The 25,003-nt window shown below is 56.9% G+C and overlaps 1 protein-coding gene across 5 annotated transcripts in view; it reads left to right on the forward strand.

The window, feature by feature from the left end:
- Positions 1–25,003, forward strand: part of PLXNA1 (plexin A1) — a 106,592-nt gene that overhangs the window by 16,030 nt on the left and 65,559 nt on the right. For 4 of the 5 annotated variants that reach the window (XM_065687772.1, XM_065687771.1, XM_065687775.1 and 1 more), the window contains exon 3: positions 3,139–3,321. In XM_065687772.1, the coding sequence (XP_065543844.1) occupies positions 3,139–3,321 (183 nt within the window). Of the gene's footprint in view, positions 1–2,755; positions 2,793–3,138; positions 3,322–25,003 lie in introns of those variants that run through there. The other variant, XM_065687776.1, reaches the window with a different exon arrangement.

The following is a 25,003-nucleotide window of genomic DNA, read 5'->3' on the forward strand; positions in this document are numbered from 1 at the left end:
TGTTAATGAACCGTACCGGGCTGCGATTATTCCTGGGAAACGTGCTAAAAGCCTGGCATCCCGGCCTGGCGCTTGGTCCTTGCCTCCTGCGGCCTCCTGCCCGGCTCTTCCCATCCTTCTGCATCCTCCATCCTCCATCGCAGCACCTAGGAGGGTGCACAGGGGACCGGGCTTGAGCCTGTAATGGTGTTAACTGGTGAATCAGTGGCTAATTAATAACGCTGCGCGAGCCTCGCCTGCCTCTGCTGTCTGCTCCCTCATTGCTTTCGTAAGTGGGCTTGAAGGGAGGCAATGAGACAAGGCACGTCAAGGAGATGCTCCCTCGGTGCTATGGGCCTGCTTTCCATCCTCTTGCATGCTGCTGTCCCCGGGAAATATGGGCTTTCCTGATCCTGCTTTGAGGGAGTGGGTTGGTGATGGGAGGCAGAAGGATGCTGTGCTGCAGAAGTGGGGTCTGGGGGTGATGGGCAGCCGAGGTGCCAAGGGAAAACACTGAAATAAAAACTAAAGGAAAAATCATTAAAATCCACAGAAAAAACCCCAAAATAACAATTCCTCCCCATCGCAATGGGCTGAGGCCATGGTTCCTGCAACCACCTGTGCAAATGGGAGAACAGACAGAGCCAAAGGGCTCCTGCAGACCCCAGCATCTGTGAGCTGAGATGCTCCAAGGTCACTGGCCCTTGTGTGCTGTGGTGTGTGTCAGAGGACACTCCCCCCTGCATCCCCCCTGCATCCCCCCTGCATCCCGCATCCTCCAGGGATGCCGGTTGGTGCCGTAGCCCCGGTTCTTCCGCCCTTGGCCTGCCCTCTCCCCGCTGCCTGCCTGTGCTTCCCTAACGAGGCAGTTTGCTGTTAATGAGCTAATTGTGGGTGTAATTATTTATCGAGGTGGTGGCTGCATGGCGGCGGCGGCTCCGCGGGGCCGCGGTGCAGCTGTATTTGTCGTTTCCCAGAGAGTTTGTTGAGACAAAGCAGAGCGGAGTAAACACCATCAACATCTCTCCTCCTGCATATTCAGCAGCAGAGGGGATGGGGAAGCCGCAGATGGAGCGTGAGAGAGCACCAACTGCACGCAGGGCCTTAAATCCCATCATGGTGTTGCCCTTCACCTGCTGTGGATGGGTGGAAGGTGCTGGGATGCTGGAGCAGAGAGTGGGTTTGTCTCCATGTGAAGTGCCTCAAGGATCCCAGGTATGCGGAGAGGAGCGTGGTATTGGCTGGAGCATCCCTCATGTCTCTTCTTTCCTTGGATCTTTCGTTTTAAAGTGATGCAGAGGAGGATGCTTAATGTGTGTGCTGGCTGATGGAGAGGAGAGGGCGCTTGCAAGGCTGGGATTAAGAGGATAGATGGAAAGGTCCTAATTTCCCTTCCTCCTTTTCCTGTGGTTGCAAAAGTGCCTGGTGCCTCATGCGGCTGTTTTGGGGATCCCTGCATCTCCCATGCCTGGCTATAGGAGCTCTGCCAGTTTAGGGAATGACGAGCAAAGGTCGTTGGTCTGTGGCTGTATATTAACTCAGGCTTTCAGCATACACAGAAGTAACCGAGGAAGCAGCCCAGCATTCCCAGTCTCCCTGTGAAGGCTGAATGTGCCTGACTGGTGTCATTCCTGGTCCTTCCCCACTGAGCCGGGAACGGGACCACTGGCCTTGGGGCTGGAATAGTGGCACGGTGAGGACAAGCAGCCTCACCGTGGCTGTGGGAGGCTGAAGCCATTGTGGAATACAATGCCCTGGGGCATGGAAAAGCACCCTGTTTGCCCTGTTCCCCACCGGGGACTGGGAATTGCTGGTGGGAGCTGGTCCGGGCTGACCGTCTCTTTCCAGGCGACATCGAGTGGGAATTACGGAGTTATGTACTGCCCTTATGTATTGGAGCTCGGGGTTTTCCCATCTGCTCCATGCACACGCTGTATGGATTTAAAACCCCGTGGGGACTGGCATGCATTTGGAGGGCCCTGCTTGCCAACAACCCTCTCTCCCCGTTAAATTCAGTTACGTAAGGAACCTTGTGGAGCGGAAGGATCCTGAGGCCGGAGCAGGCTGTCTCCTTTGTGCCCTCACCTCCTGCACCAGGCTCCCTGATCCTGCTGGGATCAGGAGCCCTTCCCTGCCTGGGCAGGCTGGGATGGATTTTGCTGGTGCTGTGAAGCCATGGCATGGGTGCATAGGCTGGATACCCATGGCCGGGGTCTGTTGTGCTCAGCAGATCAAGGTGACCTGAGGATGCTCAATGGAGCTGGTCCTGGTCCCCCTTCCCTGCCTGCATCCCGGCTTCCACAGGGGCATCCCTCTGTCTTTGCCTTGCCCATTAATGTGACCATCCTTGCCTAAGGGTGGCAAGGGGCTGGGGCAGAGCTTGCAGAAGCTTCTCCCCATAGGTGAGCACAGAAGCAAGGAGGCAGCTCCCGGAGCCCGGCGCCTTGTCTGGGGCAAGGCAGCAGGGAAAGAATGTGGGGAATTCCCAACGGCGTTCCTGTGGGAGGAGGAGCGGGGCTGGCAGGTGGGCAGCGTGTCTGCTGGAGCCTCTGCTGTGTGAAATGAGGCTCTTTGAGGAGCCCCGACTCGTTTGTCTTGGCACGGCCTTGGCTGGGAAGTGTTTTGTCTCTGGGGGAAGGCCGGGTGCAGGATTCGGCCCCTCCTGCCTGGCTGCCAAGATGTTTTCCTTCTGGAGCTGCCGCCGGGATGAGGAGGAGAGGGATGTGTGTGGAGTTGGTGCCCGCATCCCACTTGCCTGAGGTGGCAGTGGATGGAGGGGCAGCAGGGATGCTGCGCTGGCTCCCGCTGGGTTTGTAAGTGCTGCTCTGTAAGACCCAGAGCCTTGGTCTGCAAAGCTTGTTCTGGATGCAGAGTGGCTGCGTGCCTTGGATGTGTCCTAAGTGCCTTCCATCAGCATGGAAAGGGAATTTTAGGGAAGCACCGGCTCATCCCTTCCCTTGGGATGGCTGAGATAGTCATGGTGAGGGTTGGACTTAGCGATCCTAAAGGTCCTTTCCAGCCTAGTTGGTTCTATGATGGGGCTGCTGAAGCCACCGTAGGTGATGGGGTGGAGGTGGGAGATGGCTGGTGGCCCTATGGCAGGGCGGGCATGTCGCGGTGTTATCCCCACGCTCATCTCTCCTCGGTTTTCCTCCACAGCCGCTGCAGATCGACGACAACTTCTGTGGGCAGGATTTTAACCAGCCCTTGGGGGGGACCGTCACCATCGAGGGGACCCCGCTCTTCGTGGACAAGGAGGATGGGATGACCTCGGTGGCTGCCTATGACTACAGGGGACAGACCGTGGTGTTCGCGGGCACGCGGAGCGGGAGGATCAAGAAGGTAGGGAAAGGCCTCGGTGGTGCGATGGGGAGGGATGGTCCTTTGGGGGTGCAGATAAGGCTGTGCCTCCATCATACCGTGACTCGATATATTGATCTGTCTGTCCCTGTCCATACGGCTTCGCCGTTGACCCGGGCAGAGATGGGTGCTGATGGCTCCATCCCGGTGTAGGGGAGATTCCTCTTTCTACCATGCCACAAAAGGCTGCTTGTTGGTGGCAATTAGCAAATAGCTCCGTGCGTGCCTTTCCTGCCTGTATCTCCACAGGGCATGGATTTCCTGTTATCATAACATCGTGCCTATAATTACAGCTGTACATGCCCTGTATAAACATAGCTTGAGTTAACGGCATCCTCAGCCAGGGAAGGGCAATGTGAAGGTCCTGCTATGATCCCTGCCCAGGAGCAGGAGGGTTTGGCCAGAGGGTCTGGCTTGGTGCTCTGTGGCTTGTGAGGTGCTCCAGCACCCCATCCTGCGCACAGCGTGGTGCAGTTGTGCTTGATCTGTGCTGGGCAGGATGCCTTGGAGCAGCAGGGTGGCTTTCCTGACCGGAATCAGGAGCAGGGTGCCATTGCAGGAGATAATTCCTTATATACATGTGCTGCTGTGTTGGGTTGGGGGCAGAACACTGCTGGTCCTCTGCAGCCCCACATCCTCTGTTGGCTTTGTGTGGCCCTTGCGGGGGGCCCAGCGGCGCCAGGACTGCAGGAGCTGACGGAGCAGCTCATCCCTTCCGGATCGATGGGGGATCCGCAGGGATTGGTGTCGCGTTGCTGGCGGCCGCTCCTGCGCTGGGCTCCAGATGGGAGCGATGAGATGGGGATGGGAAGGAGCGAGGATGTGGAAGGAGGGTTACAAAGCCATGGGGACCTCAAGTCCCTTATTCGTCTAGAGGGGCTGGTGATGGCTTTTTACATGGCGGATTTGTTTTCTCTTCTTCCTCCTTCTTTCAGTTTTTCTCTGGTCTTTGCACCTTTAGAGTGATTTACAAGGGGGCCTGCAGGAAACCTGGAGAGGGGCTTTGGACCAGGGCCTGTAGGGACAGGCCAAGGGGAATGGCTTGAACCTGCCCGAGGGGAGACTGAGCTGAGCTCTTAGGCAGAAGCTCTTCCCTGGGAGGGTGCTGAGGCGCTGGCACAGGGTGCCCAGAGAAGCTGTGGCTGCCCCATCCCTGGCAGTGCTCAAGGCCGGGTTGGAAACAGGGGCTTGGAGCAAGCTGCTCCAGTGGAAGGGGTCCCTGCCCCTTCCGTGGCAGGGGTTGGAGCTGGAGGAGCTTTAAGGTCCCTCCCAACCCAAACCAGGCTGGGATCCTATGATCCAGGGTGGGTGCCTTGCCATGGTGCAGGCTGCATGCCGCAAAGTCATGGCTGAGGCCAGGACTTGGACCTTAGCTCTGGTTCAAGCATCCTCCTCTCCCGCAGAGTTTTCCCCAGCTTTCTTTTTGCTGTTTTCCAAGCTCGGTGCCCCACATTGCTGGTCTGGCTCTCTGGCCCTGCAGGGGCACACGGACATGGAGCAGGATCTCCATGAGGAGCAAAGAGGTTGCTCCAGCCCTGGGATGCTGGGCAGGTTCTGAAGGCTCATCCTACCTGTGATTGCTCCGATGGCAGCATGGGAGCACTTTGCATTCTCCAAGCCAGGTCTCCCCCATCCTCTGCTGTGACCTTGTGGTGGGCAGCCCATCCTCCCTGCTGCAGGGGCTGCCAGCCCAGCCTGGCAAAGCGCTGCCTCAGCAGCTACCTGATCCTGATCCTGATGCTGATTCTGATGCTACGCCTGGCTGCTGGCCGGAGGCAGGATGGGGAGGCAATGGCTCCCTCCTGCCTGGGGAGCACAAGGGGGATGCGGCTGACTTGTTCCCCAGCCAGGGGATGTGATACCCAGCAGGGGCACAGCAGAACATGGCCAAGGTGGCTGCCAAAGGCAGAGGATATGGGGGTGGGGAGGCATCCCTTGGAAGTGGTTGCAATCCCTCTGCTTTTAAGTTTCCCATGTAAGGGGATGGTGACAAGTAACCTGCATCAGGCTTGGTGCAGCCTCGTGGCTTCTCCATCCTCCTGCCAGTTCCCCCATCCCTGTCCAGCACTCCCTGGCATGTCCTTTAGGGACGGAGGGCTGTGCTGGCAGCTGGTGCTCCTCATCCCAGGAGCCCTGTGACGGATGCTGCTCTGCTGCGGGGGCTCCCATCTCACCATCTGGGCTGGGGTGAGGTCAGGCCAGAGTCACTGCCGCGTCTGGATTTTCCTTGGATGGCAGCTCCATGCCCAGCATTTGTCCAGGCTGTTGCGTGCAGACAGAGCCTCCCTTTGTGTCCCCTTCCCAAAAACAAGCCACACGAGCCTCCGGCTGCCCTGCAGTCTCTCCCCGGCGCTGCCGCCCGCAGTTGCTGCCATGAGGCCACGGTGATGGGCAGTGCCTGCTGCCGCAGCTGCACGGACACCCCGATTCCGGAGGGGTGGAAGGATATTGCAGGCAAACCCATGGCCAGGGGGTTGGAACTGAGTGGTCTTTAAGGTCTCTTCCTACCCAAACTGTTCTGTGATTCTGTGATTTGCAGACCTGGGATGGGGATACAGGAGCCTGGGATGGGGATACACGAGTGTGGGATGGGGATACAGGAGCCTAGGATGGGGATACAGGAGTGTGGGATGGGGATACAGGAGCCTAGGATGCTGCATGGGTCACAGCAGTGGATCCTATAGTAACCCACTCCAGCTTGTCCCTGCAGCGTCACCAGGCAGGCGTTATCTTTGGCTGGCCCTGAGTTATATGGAGGAAAGGTCAGGCTTGGAAAGCCCTTGGCCCCACGTGCTCGCTGTGCCCTGTGCCGGCAGTCATGGGACTGGGGCGCAGGGGGAATTCCTGGTGCATCCCAGGTGAGCAATGTGGGGATGACTTCTCACACTGCTCCTGTCCCCCGTGCTCCTGCTGCGTCAGGGACCCGGCCTTGAACCCTGTGCTGTGTGGGTGCTGTGGATGGGGAAGTGACGTGGGGATGCTGCAGTGGGGAAGTCCGGGGGGTATTTGCGCAGGGGAAGCGAGGTTTGCTTCCCAATGCCGGGGTTTCCCTGGACACCGCCTGTCCTCCATGGGGCTTTGGGCACCCTGCTCTAGTGGAAGGGGTCCCTGCCCGTGGCAGGGGTTGGAGCTGGATGAGCTTTAAGGTCCCTTCCAATCCAAGCCATTCCATGTTGCCACCATAATTCCTGCAGCTCCCTGCCCTGTCCTGACGCCAGCTGGCTTCAGGCGTGGATGCAGCAGGAGTGTCTCCGTTGGGAATCTGCTCCCCCCCAGGGCTCGCACTTGCTGCAGCTTGTTTATTCTCTCCCACAGAAAGCACAGCTGAGCTGGCCCCGTCTCTGCCTGCTTTGGCTTCTCCGCTGTAGCAATAACAATAAATAAACTCTTCACACTAAGTGGGGCATCCCCATCCCCGCACAACGGGATGTGGTGCTCCTCGCCTCTCCTGGGTACCGTCTCCTCTGCCCTGCTGTGGACACGGGGATGTGGGATGCTTTGGGGGACCAGATTTAGCATCACGTGTAGGCACCTCTTTTGAATAGGGCTTTGGATTCTTCAGTGTGTCTGGGCAGCATGACCTGAGGATAGGTGGTGTGTGGATGGAAAGCTGCTGGTTGGCAGCACTGGGGGAATTTCCCTGTGTTCTGCTGGCTCTCTTCCCATCACAAGAGCCCCCCCACCCCGTCTCAGCCTCTTGTGTATGGAGCATGACCTGACGGTGGTCCACGTGAGCTGGCAGGACAAGCCCTCAGGCTCCCTGCCTGCTCTGCCTGTCCCTGTGGGTCCGTTCATGTCGCGTGGTGCTTAGTGCTTGGGGTAAGCAGCTCTTGGATGCAAAGGGACCCTTTGTGCTGTGTGCGAAACCCGCTCCCCTCGTGACCCTGCTGCTGCGTACCCTGCTCACTGCCTTAGCCTCGGATGGCTTTTTAGGGGGTGATGGGGGCAGATTCGGGCCATGAAGCCTCTGGTGTCATTGGTGACCCTTGAGGAGCATCGCCCCCAGCGCAGCCCCTGCGGATCCTCTCCTGCCCGTGTGGCTGCCTCTCCCCAGCTGGCCGCCAGCACAAGGGCCTTTTGTTCCTCTTCCTTCTCCCATTCCATCCCCATCCCACCCCCTGGGGACCCCTCACCCCCTCCCCACATGCTCACAACCCACTGGGTGCCTGCTCCCGGCCCCTCGGCGCACGCGGCTGCGCCTCTCCCCAATCAATGGCAATCATTTTATTGGCATGACAAGGTAGGCGATGGTTGCCAAAGTGAATCCATCAAATACCTCTCGGCAGCTCCCTCCCCCTCGAGAGCTCTCGCTGGAGTCGTTAAGCTCTTTTAATCAAGGTGGAGGCTTGAGCTGGCTTGAAGTGGATGGGGTGGTGGGGAGGTGGAGCTCCGGGTCCCCTCTGCTCGTGATGGGGACCGCTCGGCATCGCCCCGCTCCTGCTCGGCAGGAAGGGGCCCCGCTCGGTGCTGTCGGGCTGTGTTGAGCCGCCCGGCTCCGCACAGGATGTGTCATTGTTGGAGGAAACAATCAGAAATTCATCGTGAGCCGCTGGCCCCTGGGACCGGCCGGGGCCGCTGCCAGCGCCGTCCTTGGGTGACTCCTGCAGGGGGATGCAGCCGGGGATGCTCCTGCCTCCTGCGGGATAGAGGGGATGCTGAGAAGGGAAAGAACCTTGCCTGCCCCATCCCTGGCAGTGCTCAAGGCCAGGTTGGACACAAGGGCTTGGAGCACCCTGCTCTAGAGGAAGATGTCCCTGCCTGTGGCAGGGGTTGGAACTGAATGAGCATTAAGGTCCCTTCAATCCAAACCGTTCTATGAAGATTTCCACACTCTCTGAGGATGCTCCACTCAGCCATGGGGAAGGAAAGGAGGTGTCAGTGGCTGCCTGCCCCCAAACCCCACTGCTTGCCCCCCATGTCCCCAGCCTTTTTGCCTCAAGCCGTACCCCTCTGCTCCCCCATCTGCTGTGGCTGGGGCACAGAGCTGCAGGTGAGTGGCTGGGAGCCTGGCTGTGGGCCAGCCCTGCTCCAGCCTCCTGCGGAAGTGCTGACGGTGCAGGTCTCGCCTGTGCCGGCGCTGGCTCCGGCGCCCGCAGCCAGCACGTGGCCTCACCCCATCCATCACCGCGCTGCCAGTGCCGCGGGCACGGCACCGGGGCTGCCGGGCATCGCCGGTGTCGGGCAAGGTGACTTCTGGGGAGCAGAGCATTGGAGAAGCAGGGATGGAGCCGGGTCCTGAGGACCCTGTGTCTTCCAGAGAGCGTCTGTGATTACCCTGGCAAGGGGGTGAGGACAAAATGCCTCTTGGTGCTGCTCTGTGCTCAAGAGCTGGTGGGTCCATACCAGCCAAACACAGCAGCATCACCCTTGCAGCCCCTGTGGATCATCCCTAAGAATGCCAGCCTGGGAATATGGTGGGAATAAGGCTGGGAAAGGCAAAGTCAAGAGCTGTGGGTTTGCGTCTGTGTGCTTTCCTGCCCCTGTTGTTGCAGGGCTGTGTAAGGCAGTGGTGGCTGGGGCTCGGCAGAGCAAGGCAGAAGGGTGATGCTTTGGGGTCAGTGAGCCCCTGCAAAGAGCACGAGTCACTGGGGGCCTGTGTTGGGACTTGTCCATCACTGGGGTGTGCAGCGCCGGCAGCAAGCAAGCACTGGGTTTTCTGTCCCAGCCAGTGGGGCTGGTTTGGTTTGGTTGGTGAAGCATGGAGCTGCTGAAGCATTTTCTTTCCCCTCTCTCCACTGCTGAATATGGGGCTGTGCCCCAGCCTGTGAGCCCTGTTCTGATGGGAAGAGCAGGAGCATGACTCTTGCTTCGGATCTCCCCTCTTGCTGGGGACCTCTGCGGTGGCCCCATGAGATGGGGGCAGGATGAAAAGCCCCCATTGAGATGGAAATGAGCTGGGAGGTCCCAGCTCTGTTGGGTCCCTCCTGTTGGGGTCATTGTGCCTATTCAGGGGCACAAACACTGACTAATTTTGGCTTTTCAGGTGGGAGAATAGCCCCGGCCTCCCACCAAAGGCAGAGGAGAAGGATGCTCATCAGGAAGGCAGTGGTTTGGGGAGCAGGGGCTGCATGGGAAGGGACAGTGCTGCAGTCCTGCCTCGCCTTTGTGCAGCCCCATTAACCCAGATTTAATGGTTCCTGAGGAATTTGGCCTGGATGGAGGAGGGAGGGAAGATGCTGGAGGAGGGAAGATGTGTGCTCAGCTGCTTTCAGTGTTGACTCGGCTTGCGTGTCCCAGCACTGCCTTGTGTTGAGATGTGACAGCGGGGAAGGTCAGCCATCCCTGTGGGCTGACCTCGCGCTTCTCCCTTATGGAATGGAAAGAAAAGCCATCATAAATCAAGAGCGAGGTGGAGGTGCCAGATGGCACTTAGGGATGGATGCAGGATGCTGGCTCCAGCTGCCCCTTGGTGGCTGATGGGGCCCATCATCCATCTCTGAGGCTTTGATACACGTGGGGATCATCCATCTCCACTGCAGGTCCAGGCAGGGCCAGCACTCAGCCCCAGGATGCAGGGAAAAGCCACTGTTTGGCCTCCGTTATCCTCTGCCCTTGTTAATTATGGGCTTTTCTGAAATGGAGCGGGAGAAGGGATGCTAATGCAGGCCGGTACTGATGGGGAAGGCAGCAGGAAGTGCATTGTGGGGTGGAATATGGAAGTGGAGGAGCGGGGTGGTGGTGATGGTGCACCCCCCTGGGTCATGCTTAGCCTGTGTGATACAGGGCAAACAGCCCTGGGGATCAGGGCTGTGCTGGTAATCCCTCTGCTCATCAAGGGATAGAGGAGCCGGAGCTGCAGAACCGGGGTTTAGACACACTGCCCTTCATCACAAAGTGCCATCATGTAAAATGAAGTGAGTTTGATGGGTTCTCGCTTTAATCCCTTCACTGGACTCAGTTACAGGGCTGAGGGTGCATTGGAGAAGGCTGGTGGGCAGAGCTGGGGTGGTGTGACAGGGCAGAGCATCCCAAGAGGAGGAGGAGCATCAGAGCCCCAAGTCCATGGGATGGATTGCAGGTTCCGCCTCCTCTTTCCACTCCCTTTCTACCCAGAATGGAAACATTTCCCATTCTTTTCTCTTCCACTTTGCCTTTCTCTTTTACCTCTCTTACCCCCACCAGTGCTCACAGTAAGCTTGAGTGCTGCACCCCAGCCCCACGTTCTTCCTTTCCTGCCCTTTGGTTGCTCCTTGAGGTTCCTGTGTCTCACCTCAGTGATGGGCAGAGCAGTGCTGAAGGGAATAAACCTTCCCGACCCATCCCAAGATGGGAAGTTTCCCAATAGCTCCCCCCCTTCCCTTAGCCATTGCAGTTGGGTTGAGACTGGATGGGGAGAGCAGGGGGATGTGATGGACAGGGCTGTTGCCATTGTTTGAGGTTTGGCGCTGGATTTTAGTGCCCCGGGTGCTTTCCCTGGGTGGCCAGAGCTGATCCTGGCACATCCCTGCTCTTTGTGTGCCCATGGACCAGCCGCCGGCACGAAACCTCCCCATGGCAGCAGGAGCAATTGTCTGCATGGGAAGCAATAGTGGGAAAGTTTTATTTAATGGATGCTTAGTTCTTTTAATGCCATTTAGCAGCTGGAGAGAAGGAAGAGAGCCAGCGCTGTGTGACAGGCCGGCTCTGAGCAAACTGGGGAATGGCTGCGGTGCTGGGGAGCATCCCTATGGTCTAACAGAGAAAGGTGGGATAATGGGATAGTGCTTTAGTTTCACCATGGTTTGTGCTCTTGAGGGCAGCATTGGTTGGTCACTCTGTGCCAGGACAGCTCTGGCATGACCGGGGCACTCGGTGTGGGGATGCAGGGATGCAAGGAGGGGTCGCGCTGGTAGAGTTGGCACTGGGGAAGCATCTTCCCCCCTCCGTAATCCTGTACGGGTGAAGGAAACGACACTGGGATGAGAAATCCCTGCGTGGTTTTTATTAGCTACAACCCTAATGATGTATTTTGGATTGCTCTCCTGTGTGGATAAAAACTACCAGACCTTGAACAAAGGGGAAAGAAAAAAGTCTCTCTGACCTTGAAGCTGTTGGCTCACTCGTCTTCATTTCATTGCCCTCGCTGGGGATGCAGGTCAGTTTTGGGTGCTATTTATAGTCCGCTTGGCTTGACGGTTTTCTTTACAAAGCGAAAGGTTGTCACCTTTGTTTCTGATATTGCAGAGAGGAGCAGCTCGAGGGAAAAGGAAGAATAAATGAGAAATGTTTTCAGAGGGTTCCTGTATGCAGCAAAGCTTTGTAATCTGGACAGATCAAAAACCCCTGGACTGCCGTGCTGAGCTCGTGTGGATGTAGCCAGGGTCTGTGCTGCGGGATGATGCACTGCTGGGACCACTTGGAGCCTTTATGGGCTCCGAAATGGTGATGGTTTCCCTTCCTGGGCAGCTTGGCTCACTCCTCCATGTGTGGATGGCTGGTTTTGGTTGAGCTTAATTCTGCCCTTTGTCCCTTTGTGGCTGTGCCTCCCACCTTCACTGCCTGCAAGAGCAGCATCGCCCGCCTGCGCCTGCATCCTGTGCTCCATCCCCGTCCCTCCCTGACAGACTCCTTGAAACAACAAATGTTGCTGTAATTTAATTTTCAGGCAAACAGTAGTCGGGGGACAATGTTAAATTCATGAAAGTGCCTTAACGCAATGACATTTAATGAAGCAATTTGTGCGCTAGCGTGGCTGTGCGTGGTGCCGGGGTAGCGGGGATGCCGCTCCATCCTGCCGGGCGGTCCCTCTTTAGGGATGAGCTGGGGAAAGGTTAATGTTCCAGGGAAAAGGGACGTTCTCCTGCTGCTCCCCAGGCTGTGTGTGCTCTCAGGGTGCAGCCTTCCCATCCTGCTCCCTGATGCTGCTGCAGCGAGAGCCGGTGGGTCTGAGCTCTGTGGTTAATGAGAGTGTTTTGGGGCTCTCTGCAGGCTCCGTGTTCTCTGGTTCTCATTCTCTGGATGGTCCCTTCATCCCCCCAACTCCCTTTGGGGAGGGTTTCTGCTTGGGGGGGAGCCTTTTGCTGAGGGCAGGGCCAAGGAATTGTCCTCCAGGTCTGGACACCAGAGGAGGATTTGGCAATGATGGGTCCAGGCAGAGGGCTCTTGGGCATCCTGTTGTTGATGTCCAGCTGCTTCTGGAGACCTTGTCCTGGGGATGCTGCTTGGCAAGGGCAGAGAACAGGAGGGAAGAGGAGCTATTTCCTTGTGCTGGGTCTGCATGCTGGAGGGCTTCTCCCTGGGGGTGAGGAGACCCATGCAAATGCTTTCCTCCCCCAGCCCTGCATTGGGGTACCAGGTTGAAGCCTCTGGTACTGTAGCCTCTGGTTCTGTAGCATCCCATCTCCCATGGCTTTTCCCAACCGCCCTGTGCTGCAATATCCACGGAGCTGTTGACTGATGCTGTTCCCTCTATAGCAAGAGTTAGGAGCGATGCTGCGCTGTGACAGCACAGCCTTGTCTTGGGGGGTTAACGGTTGGCAAAGCAGGTTGAGAGGAGGCAGTTTGGAGGGCGGAGAGCCCAGCTGCTTGCTCCAGGGGTGGATTGGATTTGTGCCACCCCGCCAGCATCCCTCGGGCACCCTGGCACCAGTAACGTGGAGGCTGCTGCCTACGTGTCCCAGGAGAGGTTTCCCTGCTGCTTCCTTCCCCTCAGTGACTGACAGAGCCCCGTAGATCTTAATTATTGTGCCGGCATCCGCAGAGCAAATCTGGTGCTGCCGTAGCTGGAGGCTTAGCGCTGGCAATGATGCTCGCTGGGGCGGGTGGCTGTGGAGGGAAGAGGCTTTGTGCCTCCTCTTCCTCCTTGCCTCCTCTTCCTTGCCTTTCTGGGGACAACTCGTTGTCTGTGATGGACCTCTGGAACCTATGGGTGGAAGCAGGGGCAGTCATTGGTGGGTGAAGGGATGGTATTAAATGTATGTGTAGGTGATTTCACTGTGGCTGTTCTCCAGTGAAGCTTGGGAATGAGGGACCTGGAGATGGATGGATGCTGCTTCCTTCTGGGTGGGCAACGGGACCTGAAGGAAGCAGCATCAAACCCATCTTGTTGGTGATGCTCTTCCCAACCAGCTGAAGAATGCAGCAAAATCCATCGGAGGGTGGATTTAGGGGTTCAACAGGGATGCTCATGGGGAAGCTTGAGGTTTGTAGAGCAGTTTGCAGTCCTGGAAGGTGTGAAGGCAGCAAGGGCAGTGCCCTGGCTGTTCCCTGGCTTCTTGCTTCCCATTGATGGTGCTCAAAGACGAGCAAGTAGTTGTTGAGCAAAATGCAACTGGAGAAGTTCAGAGGGAAAATATGATGCAGTTTTGATATATATGTGTGTGTGTGTGTTTCTCTCTCTATATGTGTGTGTATGTATTTATTTTTTCCTTAAAAGCTTCCAAAAATAGGCCTGTGTCTTGGCCAGGGTGACTGTGTCTGTAATTAGCTATGGGAAATGGGTGTCATAGTGATGCTAGTACATATGGAGCCACAAAGAAAGGCTCAGCATCCCCGGGAGGGATGCAGGACCTTGGGCTGCGGGTGCAGGCAGTGGGGTACTGAGTACCAACAGCTTCTGCGGGGCGGAAGAAGGGGATCGTCTCCGGATGGAGATGCTGGATGGGGTTGGCCTCACTTGATTCTTGGTTTCTGGTCAGGTTGTGAGTGATGCATGGGATGTTCTTAGTGAGAAACAAGCAAAGTCCTTTAAAAGGACCCCAAACCCACACTGTTCCCACCTTGTGTGAGGGATGGGAACTTCCCAAATTGGATTATCCGCTTATTTCCCCAGGGATGCTCCGCGTTACTCTCCCTCTCTTTCTGGTGTGTTTATGAGCCTCGAGGGATCTGTTTTGACGCTCAACGTTTCAAATTAAAGATGCGTTTCTCTTCTAGCAGGTGAGATAAATGCTCCCAGGCTCCTTCCTGCCTCTCCTTCCCCCACAAAGGTGCCGGTGGGAAAGCGCAAGCCAAAGGCTGGGGCACAGAACCTGGGAAGGAGAAGGCTGAGCTCTCCTCCCAGGGGGATGAGTCTGCGCCGATGCGGGATGTGTGGCTTTGGCTGCTTCTGAAAAGAGGGGGAGAATTGCTACTTCCAGCGTTGGGGATGGAGGAGGAGGAGGGAATGGGGTGGAAATGTGCTAGCTGGAGCTTCAGTGTGGTTTGTCTTAGTGGCCTTGAGTGGCACCTCCTGCCCTGGGTCCCCATGGGGTGCACTGCTTTGGTGCTTTGAGTGTGTCAAGGGAGAATGGCTTTAACCTGCCCGAGGGGAGACTGAGCTGAGCTCTTAGGCAGAAGCTCTTCCCTGTGAGGGTGCTGAGGCGCTGGCACAGGGTGCCCAGAGAAGCTGCGGCTGCCCCATCCCTGGCAGTGCTCAAGGCCAGGTTGGACACAGGGGCTTGGAGCAAGCTGCTCCAGTGGAAGGGGTCCCTGCCTGTGGCATTGGATGAGCTTTAAGGTCCCTTTCACCACAAACCACTCTGGTTCTATGATTCAGACCCCGGTCAGAGATGCCTTTGTGCCTGATGCTTGCTCTCCCAGGCTGCTGAAATGAGACCAGGGCCTCATTTTGGAACTGGGAGCAATTAAGGAGCACTCAACCAGCTCTGGTCCTCTCTAACACCATATATCCGCCCAGGTGGCTGTCACTGCCTTCTTCCTGGGGTGGAAACCTCGCTGCTCAGCGTCATTTCCCACCCTCTGTGCGCTGCCGCACTCACATGAGCATCCTTACTGCTGTGCTGTGACAGCCTTGGCTCTAACCCAGCCTAACCCCTGCGAACATGTGCCTTTCGGAGCCAGCACTGGATGTGGTACCGTGTTCCTGTGGGACCAGGGTGGTTCTGCAGCATCTAGTGAGCTCCGAGCCTTGCCCCTGGTGTCCCTGCTCTCACCGGCCAAGGCTGTTGAGCCAAAACTGTTGTTTCTGACCCTGCTTCCCAACCTCCCTCGTGCTGTTTATGCTCGTGAGCAGGGAGGAACGGAGCGAGTGTTTCTTTTAATGGCTCGTGAGTTGCTAGTGATGTTTTTCATCAGGGAAACGATAGTCGTGTAGCAGCCATTAATTGGAGGGAAAGTTTGCAGGAATAAATGTCAGGAATGTTTCAGGGATGGGTTGGATGAAATCCCTACTTTTTTTTTTTTTTTTTAAATCTAAACAAAAAAAAAAAAACCACACACACAAAAGCTTTGCCCTGTTTTGAACCTTGCCAAGGAGAAACGACTTCAAAAACTTCAGTTTTCATCTTGGTGTGTGATGTTGAAGGGCCTTTTCCCCCCTTTCAGCCTGTGCTCCTTAACCAAAAGCATGTGTTTTCCTGGCGCGGCTCCCCCGAGGCAGGGCAGGGGCTGCGGATGGAGGTGATGGACGGGCAAGTCCAGGCAAGTGCTGGGTTTTGGCAGGAGCCGGGAGTCCTCCCTTGTTCGGGAAGGGGGGAGCAGCCTGTGGTCAGTTCTCTTCTCCTGCCTCCTGTCTATGGACGGCGGTGCCTGGAGCCAAAAGGAGGAGCAAGCTGAAAGCATGCGCGGGGACCTTTGATACCCTGGGGCAGAAGGCGATAAAGGAAGGAATTAATGCTTCAGAGTGATGTTAGAGCCTTGGCTGCCTCTCCCTATGCAGCCATCGTCTGCACTGTTGGTAACCCTGCTTGCCTCTTGCTCCCTGGAGCGAGGGTGGGTGAGGTTGGTATGAGAACAACGATGTTTTTATGGGGGAGATGAGTTCCTAGGGGGGATGTCTGTCTGTGCGCTTGGGCTTGGAGCATCCCTGGGATGCTGTGAATCCGCATGGGAGCTGGGCTCACCCCAGTGTGGCCGAGCCCTGCTGCAGCTCAGCCTTCGGCCCCAGCTGCGGGGCTCGGGGCTTGGTGTGTTTTTCATAAAGGCTCTTAATCACATACAGGATGTTTCTGTTTGTTCAAGCAATGAAATCACACAAACAACCCACCCCCAGTTTGGCTTTCGCAGAGCATCAGCTGCTTGACCCAAGTCCTCACAGAGCCGGAGCGCTCCTTCCCCTCTCCTCTTCCTCCTCCTCCTCCTCCTCTTTCTCCTCCGGCTTTCATGTTGTGGACATGTCCTGGAAAGCCGCCCGGCACCGGGGATGGGTTTAGATGAGGGCTGGGAGCTGGGGCTGACTCATTGCTGGGGCTCGTGCTTGGCCGAGGCGGCGGCAGCATCTCATGGGGAGGCTCCAGGACCTTGAGCCAGGAGCAGCCCCGTGTCCTGGGAGCTGGGCTGTGGTCAGGCTCTATGTGAGCGGTGGTGCCAGCTCAGACCCTCGCCTAAGAAGAGTGTGGTTGGTTTTTGGGTGGGTTGGACGTGGGTTGCAGGCATCGCTTCATTCCTGTGCGCTGGGGTTATGTGGTTTTGTGTTCCTGGCTGGGGGTGGATCTCCATCCATCCATCCATCCATCCATCCATCCATCCATCCATCCATCCATCCATCCATCCATCCATCCATCCCCAGGAGGGCTGCGTTGCCATCTTTTGTTTTGGGCTCTGTCCTTCGTGGCATTAAGCGGAAAGAGAGCAGGAATGCATCAGGATGGATCCAAATCTGAATAACCCAACTGGCTTTCTCACCCCTGTTGCGTGCATCGGTCCCGTCGCTGCGGCTTCCATGGTGAAGCAGCGGGTCCGTAACCCACCCCGCCCCATGCTCCAGCCCTTTGGAGGAGCAAAAAACCCTCGGAGACAAGAGGAATGATTGAACAAGCCATTATGGAGAGCAGGGGAAGGCGCAGGAGGAGCGGGGTCGGGGAGGCAGGGCTGGTTTTGGCAGGGAGCGGTCACGTTGGCAGCCTCCGATGTGTGATGAAGTTTTGGAGGCTGCTTGAGCAGTGCCTGGGGAATGGTGAGGAGCCAAGCGGGCCGGGGGCCAGCGCATCCCAACGTGGGGCTGTGTCAGATCGCAGTCAATTAGTTTCAGAGCTGCCAATTTCGGCTGCGGAGCGCAAGGAGGTCGCGTCGAGTTCTCAGTGGGGTGGGAAGGGGGAAAAGGGGATGAGTTCTGAGCACACTTGGAAGGGCAAACAGCGACCCTCTGCCTGAGCCTGCACCCTAACCCTAACCCTCTCTGCCACTGATGTCCTTTTGCCGTGTGCTATTGGGGCTGGGATGCCTGAAGGGTGGAAACCAGTGCATGGTGAGGTGCGGATGGCATTTTCAGCATCTGGAGATGCTGTGGGGGGGATGATCCAGTCACATTTGGCTTTACGGTATTCTTCTTCCATAGCCCCATTGGGAGCATCCCCTCTTTATCATCCCAATGTCGTCCTCCCTAAACGTACCCAATCCTGCAAGGCTGGCGGGATCCTTGGCATGTTGGGCATTGTGCTGTCTGTCTGAAATAGAGGAGGAGCTGGGAAGCGCTCAGTGCAAGCCCAAGAGACGCTGCACGTCCTCTACATCCAACCCTAGAGGTCAGAGCGATGATTCATGATGGGGCACGTAGGCTGGTACCCACCATGTGAGAAGACAGCCTGTACCTGAGAGCTGACAGCAGAGTGGGCATGGTGCCTGCACCCCAAAAAGGTTCATTCCCCCTCATCCTGTGATAGCAGCATGGTGGATGTGCCCCCTGCCAGCTCCTCCCCATGCCCGTTACGTTGTGCTGCAGGAGCACAGCACATCAGTGAGGGGATCCTGACTGGAAGCTCAGCTGTGTTTGCGGTTCTCTCCATGAGGAAGGTGTTTCCCGGGTTCTGGAGGATGTGTGTTCGTACGTGCGCCTGCGAGCTGCCTTTCTCTCTTTTATTTCCTTGTTCTTTTCTCCTGCTTTACGGCTTAATGAGGCTTCTGAGGAAGCGCAGCTCTGCTTGTGAGTAAGAGTCATGGGGCTGGCGGGACAAGCCGGCCTCGGCTGTTCCCCTTGGGCTGCTCGCAGGCATTGGTGGAGCTGAGCTCCTTCTGCTGGAGACTTGTGCCTCGGCTCTCCCCTGTCCTTATCCCAGCTTGTTTTTCCATATCGGAAAGCACTAGGGCTCAGATTTACATGTATGTGAACGTCCTTTCTGTGGTCTCATCCCTGGGTTGTGCTGTAGCCTCTACCATTGTGGCTGGGTGTTTCGAGGATGCTCTCTGACCTCTCCAAGGCTGTTGTTTCTGATTTCATAGAATCATGGAATGGTTTTGTTTGGAAGGGACCTTAAAGCTCCTCCAGCCCCAACCCCTGCCCCGGGCAGGGACCCATTCCACTGGAGCAGCTTGCTCCAAGCCCCTGTGTCCAACCTGGCCTTGAGCACTGCCAGGGATGGGGCAGCCACAGCTTCTCTGGGCACCCTGTGCCAGCGCCTCAGCACCCTCCCAGGGAAGAGCTTCTGCCTAAGAGCTCAGCTCAGTCTCCCCTTGGGCAGGTTCAAGCCATTCCCCTTGGCCTGTCCCTACAGGCCCTTTCCCAAAGCCCCTCTCCAGGTTTCTTACAGGTTCCCTTTAGGTATTAGAAGATTTGCCCCCAAAGGGTGCAAAATCACCTCTCCCTCGGCTCCAGGGATGTGAACCAGCTGTGTACCCCACCACATCCCTCTGTTTGAGTGTTCCGTTGCAAGGGCTTTGCTCTGGGTTCAGCTCATGTGTATTCAATGGAGCTCCTGCACATCCCTGCAGGGATGCGGGCTCGCTGCTCCTCATGCCTGGGAGGAGAAGGGATTGGGAGGTAGGGCCCTCTGGAGCCGGCTGTGCCACGTAGGCGCTGCCATCCCGGACTTCCCCGGAATACATTAAGTGTAATTTCCTCCTGCTTCGCCGGGAGCCTGTTAATATTTCACTGGGCACAGGACACAGCACAGCCTGTGCTGCAGGGGAAGGGCAGCTCCAGCAGCACTGGGGAGCTTTTGACCCTGGGTACCGCACAGCATTGCCTGGCTGAGCCGGTTGTGGCTCTAGTGTCTGCTCAGCTCCACTCCTGCACTGGTGTTTGGGATGAAAGGGTGTAAATTAGGTACGTTCAATGGAGAAGGGCTGTCTGGATGGCTTGAGAGCCTGCTTGGGTTTGGAATGGCTGGAGGGACCCAGCAAACCAAGGCTGTGTCCTACTGCTGCCGGTCACTGCCTGTGCTCCCGGTTGGGCTGAGGTGGGTTTTCCCATCCCAGGAGCGTTTTGGGACTGCCTTTAGGGGGGAATTACTTTTGCCTGGTCCTGGGCTCCACACATTGGAGCAGGATTGCCCCTCCAGGAGTAATAACAGAAGAATTACTGCATTGCATGGGCGTCTTTATGTGTTTTTTAAACCGTGCCTCCTAATTATAAATAATGGCTGAGATATGAGATATGATTATGATGGATGGTGATTCCGCATTCCGTGTGCATTAGCGGCTTTAACCTTGCCGGGGTAATTATGTCTCATTTCAAATTCTGATACTATTTATTTGAGGTAGGGGACTGGGAATTTAATTTCTCCAGCTTTGTCTTTTAGTGCTGTTATTATTTGAAAAGGATACCTTTGCCCAATTGTGTTTTAATCATTCCCTCCACCTGCCAGCTCCAGGTCTTTAATATTTCCCAGCCCCGTGCGGGGTTGTTTTGGAGCTGTTTGTGCAGGGAGATGTTTTTGGAGGGATGATGGATAAGAGAGGAGCTTGTCCTTTCCCTGCGTGCCTGTGTGCGTCCCATTGGCGTCAGTCTCCCTCAAGCAGCTATCTTTGGCCTTTTGCGCTGGTTGATGCTGTTGACCCACGGGTCTGTGCCCCCCTCCTCACCAGCAGGTCTCTGGGGGGTGCAGGCAGGGCTGAGCCGTGGTCCTGCCCACCCCTCTCACTGTCTTTGATGGCACGTTTAATTAAAACCCACATCAACCCGAAGATTGCGCACGTGGTCCTTAATCAGTTTGAAGTCTCCGTGAGAATAAAGTAATTATAGTACTCATTTGGTTACAGTAATTAAAACTTTAATTAACATCATTTCCCACCCCTCGGCCTCCCTCTACACGTATTCAGGCTTGCGATGGGTGCCTGCCAGGGTTGCATCTCGGGACGAAGCTGTTACCTGACTGTCCCCATCTCCAGGATCAGGCTGGTGAGGTCCAGCTGTGCTTGGTGCTTACCCATCTCTAACTGGTTGCTCCTTGGCCACAGTGGCAAGTCATGGAGGGTGGCAGCACTGAGGTCCCCTGGCAGCAGTGGGAATGGTGGGGAGGGTGGTAGTTGTTCCTCAAAACCCTTCTGAGAGCTTGGTTTTGGATGTGGTGTGTGCTTGGTCTGGTCTTGGCAAGAGCTGTGCTTTCAGGTGGCAGCCCTGCTCCCCAGGAGTCTTGTATTAAGGGAGCTGTGCTCTTTGTTTGCCATTGCGTTGGGCTGTAAGAGTCAGGATTGCGGCCAAGTGCTGTCACACTGGGAAAGCTCAGGGTGGGCTCCGGCCCCCTGCATCCCAATTTACCTCCTGTGGTCACTGGTGGGCTCCGCGTTGGACCCTCCCCAACAGCTTGAAGCAGGGGCTGCAGGCTGGAGAAGCAGGGCAGGGAATTCTGTGTCGGTGCCAAAGGAAATCCAAGCCGTGTAAAAACCTGAGCTGTTAAATATCTCAGGCAGCATCCTTGGGGAAAGCAATCTCTTTATTTAAATCTTCTCAATCTCTCTTTCGCAATTGCTCCTATCCGTGCACTGAAGAGCCTGATTTTCATCCTGGTTGTGAGCAGAGAAGGGGTTTTCATCGCTCCGTGTGCTCCGTGATAGGGAGCTGTGGGCCCATAGCTTTCCCTTGGCTTTTCAGAGAAGGATGTAGCGTAGCTGGGGATGCGGCTCTCGAGGTGGGGATGCTGTAGGAGGGCTGGAGTTTAGGGTGTGGAAATGAAGCCTTTGAATGGAACCGAAAGCAGGGAATGTAGCAAACACCTCAAGAGCTCGAGGTGGAGCGAGCAAGAGGGTCTGGGTGTGTTTGAAGGCAAACACTTGCAGGCACTCTGCTGTCCTCAGCCCGGAGCCAGGCTTAGGTGGCTGTTATCACCCGGAACACCGGGCATGGAATGGGGGAAGGTTGCTTCTGTAATCCTAAAGGTGCTTGCGTTTGGAGCAGGGACTGGAGGAGAGGCAGAGCCTGGAGTTGTGATTTTAGCCTGTTAATAGCGGAGATGTTGGTGTAAGGAGAAAGGACTGAAGTGCGGCTGTAACTCCGTGCCCCCTCCTGATTCTCTGGGTTGTGTTCCCTCTATGGGTACATCGTGCTGTGTGTGATTGAGTTTGTCAGTGATCCTGCATGTCCAGGCCTGCTGCCCATGCTGGGTGCTAATAGTTAACGTTGTCTGTGATATTTAGACCCTGATCATTTATTGCTTATCAGCATCTGGCCAGTCTGGTGTGATTTGTCCATGGAGATAAAGCACCAGGACAGCCTGGAGCAAGAGCCCGGGTGGGGAGGAAGGGATCAAAGCTGGTGTTAAACAAGTGAAGCTGAATGCAGGTGGAGGGGAATGGGCAGTGGATGTAGTGCATTGCTGCAGTGCATTGCTGCACAGCTGGAACTGCCTGGATGGGGACCTGCTGAGATGGGGTTGCAGAAGGGTTTAGAGCCTGATGGATGGATAAAGCCCTGCCCAAAGCCATGGTGCCCGGCACAGGCAGCTCTGCTGAGATAGGGGCTTGGCTGGTGCTGAATCTGTGCATAGGTGCTGGGTGGGAGAGGGCTCTAAAGCAGATCTCCCCTTGGGGTCCGCAGCATCCCCTAAGTGGGCTTTGCCTGCTGCTGTTTGCAGGACTGGCGGCCCCTGCGTGTCCTCGGGCGGCTCCTCTCTTGCTGCAGGAGTGTCTTAGGGACCAGGAAGGAAACAGCTCTGTTCCTGGAGCCCAGGCGGGAGGATGGATCCAGCTGATCTCCAGCTGTGCAGCGGCCCCAGGAACTCATCCTGCCTCCCCGCTGTGCTCCTGGTGAATCCCCACTGCCTCCTCCTGCCTTTGGGCTTCCCTGATGGAGGCCTGGAAGGAGGAGCATCCCCATGGCTGCTGGCAGGCAGCAGGGCTTTGAGCCCCTTTGCCTGCTCATTGCTCCATGTCCCAAGTGGCCAGGAGGGTGGAGGTGGTGGGCCAAGCCCTTGGCATCCACACTGGGGTTATCTTGGTCTGGCTGCATGTGGTACTGGTGGCACTGGTAGCCAAGGGTTCGGGCTGATTCCCATGGGCCAGAAGGATGGGATATCCTTGGCAGTGCTTTTGTCTGGAAGACTGTACTGAATCCTTCAGGCAAGAGCTTTCTTCCCAGGGCCTTCTCTGGGGTGGGTTAGGTGTTAACTTGCCCCACGCTGAGTCCCATAGGAGCCGGGAGGGCGACACATTGCCATGGCTTCAGCGTGCCGGGGGGCCTGCTGAGATGCTTGGGATGCCTGCAGTAATTAATGAACAGGGGGAAATAACCCTGTGTGTCTGTGTGTGCTCTGCCCTTCCCTGCTGTCACCCAGGGCTTTCCTCTGCACAGAGGGCAGTGGTGAGGTCTCCATCCCATTTTGCTCCATGCTTTTTCTGCCTTTACCTTCCAGTTTTGCAGGGCTAAAATTCCTTCTCCATCCATTACTGGGCTCTCCTGCCTCCACAGCTCCTTATTCTCTTCCCATGGCTTGAGAAGCAGCAGGACCTGGTACCTGCCTGCATTCCCGACCCTCAGGAAGGATGTGTCTGTGGTGAGGTGCTGGCGTTTCTCTGTGCATCTATGCTGGGGCCGGCACTGTGCTGCTGAAGGGGTGCGTTTGGGATGCTCCGTCACTCCCTCCCCAGGGAACTGATGCTCTTGGGGACACCCTGAAGCTCCTTTTGGCTCTTTATATCAGGGATAAACGTCGTGGATCACACCCAGGGAGTGTGGGGTCGGTGGCTGCCATGCACAGGTTATTTTCCATCACCATGGCTTGGCTGAAGGTCAGCAAGGACCGAGGGCTGCCACCCTGCTGAGCCATGGCATCGCACGGAGGGGTCCCTGGGGTCCCCTGTCCTCTGCCTGCCCTTCCCGGTGCTGCTCAGAGCTACCAGCTCCTCCTGGCAGCCCCAGAGCAGAGGCTGCCCATTGATTTGCTTGTGGGAGCCCTCCTCTGACCGCCTCAGCCCTGAGCAGAGCAGATTGGGGAATGATTGCAGCAATAATAGAGATGTTTTGCTTCTGAGTGACTGGATGATGTGAACCCGGTGCTGAGCCAGGAGAGACGTGAAGGGCAAAGCTGGGAAATCAATGGCTTGAGACGGCTGGAGCAGCCATGGGGCTGGGGGTGATGGGACCTGGGGCTTTGCTGGGGAGGGAAGCAGGGCAAGTGTCTTCACCCATCCCATCCATGCAGCTCCCAGCAGTGGCGTGCTTGGAGTTCCTCACCCTGCTTCATCGGTTACCCCATTACGAGGGGAATGGCTTGAACCTGCCCGAGGGGAGACTGAGCTGAGCTCTTAGGCAGAAGCTCTTCCCTGTGAGGGTGCTGAGGCGCTGGCACAGGGTGCCCAGAGAAGCTGTGGCTGCCCCATCCCTGGCAGTGCTCAAGGCCAGGTTGGACACAGGGGCTTGGAGCAAGCTGCTCCAGTGGAAGGGGTCCCTGCCCGTGGCACTGGATGAGCTTTAAGGTCCCTTCCAACCCAAACCATGCTGGGGTTTTATGATCTTTACAAAGCGAATGGTCTTGCTGACTGGCATTGGGCAGCTCACCTCGCCCCATTCCCAATGTGCCGGCTTGGAGCATCCAGCAGCTGCCCATTCCACAGGGAGCCTGTGTGTGCTCCTGGCCCCGGCCAGTGCATTCCAGTGCAGGCAGCTGGTGGGATGCAGGGAAGGCAGCCGGGTGCCGGCTGCTGCCTGTCCCGCATAGCTGGGATGTTTCTGTGGGGCCGCCTGTCCCCGGTGCTGGGTGCGAGACCTTGGAGGTACAGCCCCAAATGCCTGTGCCCTGCCACCGGTACCCCTGTGGGTGGGTGCATGGGTCCTGCCCCTGGCACAGAGCATCCTATGGTGAGCCCAGGTAAATCACGGCGAGGGTTCTACTGGTGGTGGTTTGATTCATGCCTGAGCAAAACAGGGTGTCCAGAGAAGCTGTGGCTGCCCCATCCCTGGCAGTGCTCAAGGCCAGGTTGGACACAGGGGCTCGGAGCAAGCTGCTCCAGTGGAAGGGGTCCCTGCCTGTGGCAGGGGTTGGAGCTGGAGGAGCTTTAAGGTCCCTTCAACCCAAACGAGCCTGGGATTCTCTGAATGCCTTCATCACCCCGTGTCCCTAGGACAGATGATGCCATGGCCCCACAGCTGCTCCGGCCCCACATTTCACCATCAGCCCCTGCACCTCCCTGGTATGGAGGATGCACAACCCGTGTGTGTCCGTCTCGGAGCAGCTGATCCTGGAACCTCGTTTAAACCCCTCGTCCTCCTTTGGAAACCAGAGAGGGGCTGCAGCAGCTGTGGTGACATGTGGAGGGGCAGCTGATGGCCCCATCCCCATTGCGCCTGCTGCTTCGGGTGAGCCCAGGTCATGGCTGGCATCCCAAGGGGGTCTCTATCCCCGGCCAGACCCCTGGCTGGGCACAGGATGCTCCCTGTCCAGTTATAGGCTTGTTGGTGGGTGCTGTGTGACACCAACCAGCGGCTGTCACCTCCACTGGGCTGTATGGGTCTTGTATTGCCTGCAGGAGACTGCCCCGTGGGGTCAGCTCTGCTGGGATCTGCTTCTCTCCTGGTTTTCTTTACTCTGTCCTGTGCCCTTTTGGGCTGACAAGGCCAAAAATCCAAGCGGAATGCTGGGTGTTAGCATCGCCCCGC

The sequence above is a fragment of the Lathamus discolor genome, chromosome 7 (assembly GCF_037157495.1).
Source record: "Lathamus discolor isolate bLatDis1 chromosome 7, bLatDis1.hap1, whole genome shotgun sequence".
In the NCBI taxonomy this organism is placed as follows: domain Eukaryota; kingdom Metazoa; phylum Chordata; class Aves; order Psittaciformes; family Psittacidae; genus Lathamus; species Lathamus discolor.